The 1,851-nt window shown below is 34.0% G+C and overlaps 1 protein-coding gene across 1 annotated transcript; it reads right to left on the reverse strand.

Moving 5' to 3' along the window:
• Positions 1–1,417, reverse strand: LOC139040768 (olfactory receptor 5W2-like). The gene has a single exon (XM_070487758.1). The coding sequence runs from the start codon at positions 1,320–1,322 to the stop codon at positions 390–392; it is 933 nt and encodes a 310-aa protein (XP_070343859.1). The 5' UTR covers positions 1,323–1,417; the 3' UTR covers positions 1–389.
• Positions 1,418–1,851: the final 434 nt, after the last annotated feature.

Consider the following 1,851-nt stretch of genomic DNA (forward strand, 5'->3'; position numbering starts at 1 on the left):
TAAGACTATTCAAATATTCATCTCCATCCAGGGAAGCTTTTCTTCTACTGACTAGATTTTGATATTTTTTCTAGATTTTTAACCTCCAGTTTTTTACTTTATGAAAGTTTTGAGCCTTAATATGAATTATTTGAGTCTTTAGTTAATTAAAGTTTATTTATTTTTCTAGACTATAGGATTCATTTGTATAGAAACTACTGGATTCATCATGAACTCCAAAGCATCTAGATGCGCAAAGAGAACATAGTGATATTTAACACATAAATACAGATACTCATTTATTTAAATGTGAGAAAATTATGTCTCTCTTGCATCATATTATATAATTTTATGAAAACAACAATCATTAAATGCATGTGAGTGTGTGTGTGTACACATAATATACGTACTTAAAACAATCTTTTATTTTTCAATTTTTCTAGGGCCTCTTTCACATCCTTGTTCCGTAGGCTATAAATCAGAGGATTTAACATGGGAATCACAAGGGTGTAAAACAATGAGGTTATTTTGTCTTGATCTAAGGAGTATAAAGAACTCGGTCTAAAATATGTAAAGAGCATAGTTCCCTGGAAAATTGCTACAGCAGTTAAGTGGGAGGAGCAGGTGGAGAAAGCTTTGAACCTCCCTTCAGCTGAGTGGATCTTCAAGACTGATATGATAATATAACAATAAGAGACAAGAACCCCTGAAATGGTGCTCAGTTCAATGAAGCCAAAAACAGTGAATAATACCAACAAATTGACTTGTGTATCAGTGCAGGAAAGGAGGAAAAGTGGTGGTAAATCACAGAAGAAATGATTAATCTCATTTGACCCACAGAAACATAAGCGGAAAGTTAATGTGGTGTGTATCAAAGCATCTGCCATTCCCACGAGATAAACCCCGGCCATGAGCAGAGAGCACACTCTATTGGACATGTTGACTGCATAGAGCAATGGGTTTCTAATGGCCTTGTATCTATCAAAGGCCATCACGGCCAATAATAGACACTCAGAATCTACAAAGGTACACGAGATGAAGAATTGCAGAGCACAGCCAAGGAAGGGGATTGATTTGTTCTTGGCAAATATGTCCACCAACATCTTGGGACCAATTGCTGTGGAATAGCAGAGGTCACAGAATGAGAGGTGGCTGAGGAAAAAGTACATCGGTGTGTGCAGTTGGGAATCCATTCTAATTAAAATGATCATTCCAAGATTTCCCAAAAGATTAATGAGATAAACAACTAGAAACATAGTAAACAGGATCACTTTCATCCCAGCGTTATTGGAAATTCCCAAGAAAATGAATCCATTCAAGGAGGAGCAATTTTCGCCAACCATTCCTCTTTGTTCTTACCTAAATTTATGAAGAAATAATCCAAAAAATGATAGATACATTTTAACTTTTCTGGACATCCACATATATCTGAAAGGCAGAATACAGTTTCTTTCTATAATTGTTTTCTAATACTCAAAAAATTATCCAGTCATGTACCCAGTCTTTAAAGAAGGATTGCTATATATTTGATAATGGTAAAAAATAAATAGAGACAGATATTGGAAAATTTTTATCTGAGTTACATATCATTCATGATCTATGTGATTTTGTATAAGATTTATTTCTCCAGGCTTTAACTTTCTTATCTATGGCAGTAGATTTAGATGAATTAATATCACAATTCTGCATTCAATATAATATGGAAGAGACAACAATGTTAGTGGGACCAGGTTATGAGATGTAGGACTGAGCATTTTCTAAGCCTGAAAATAGTCAAATGGAAGCAAAAAATGATTACCATTGTTATGTTCCTCAAAAAATATGATTGGCTTAAAAGACTTGATGTTAATTCTAGAAACAATGAATACCATT

This window comes from Equus asinus, chromosome 17 (assembly GCF_041296235.1).
Source record: "Equus asinus isolate D_3611 breed Donkey chromosome 17, EquAss-T2T_v2, whole genome shotgun sequence".
Classification (NCBI taxonomy): domain Eukaryota; kingdom Metazoa; phylum Chordata; class Mammalia; order Perissodactyla; family Equidae; genus Equus; species Equus asinus.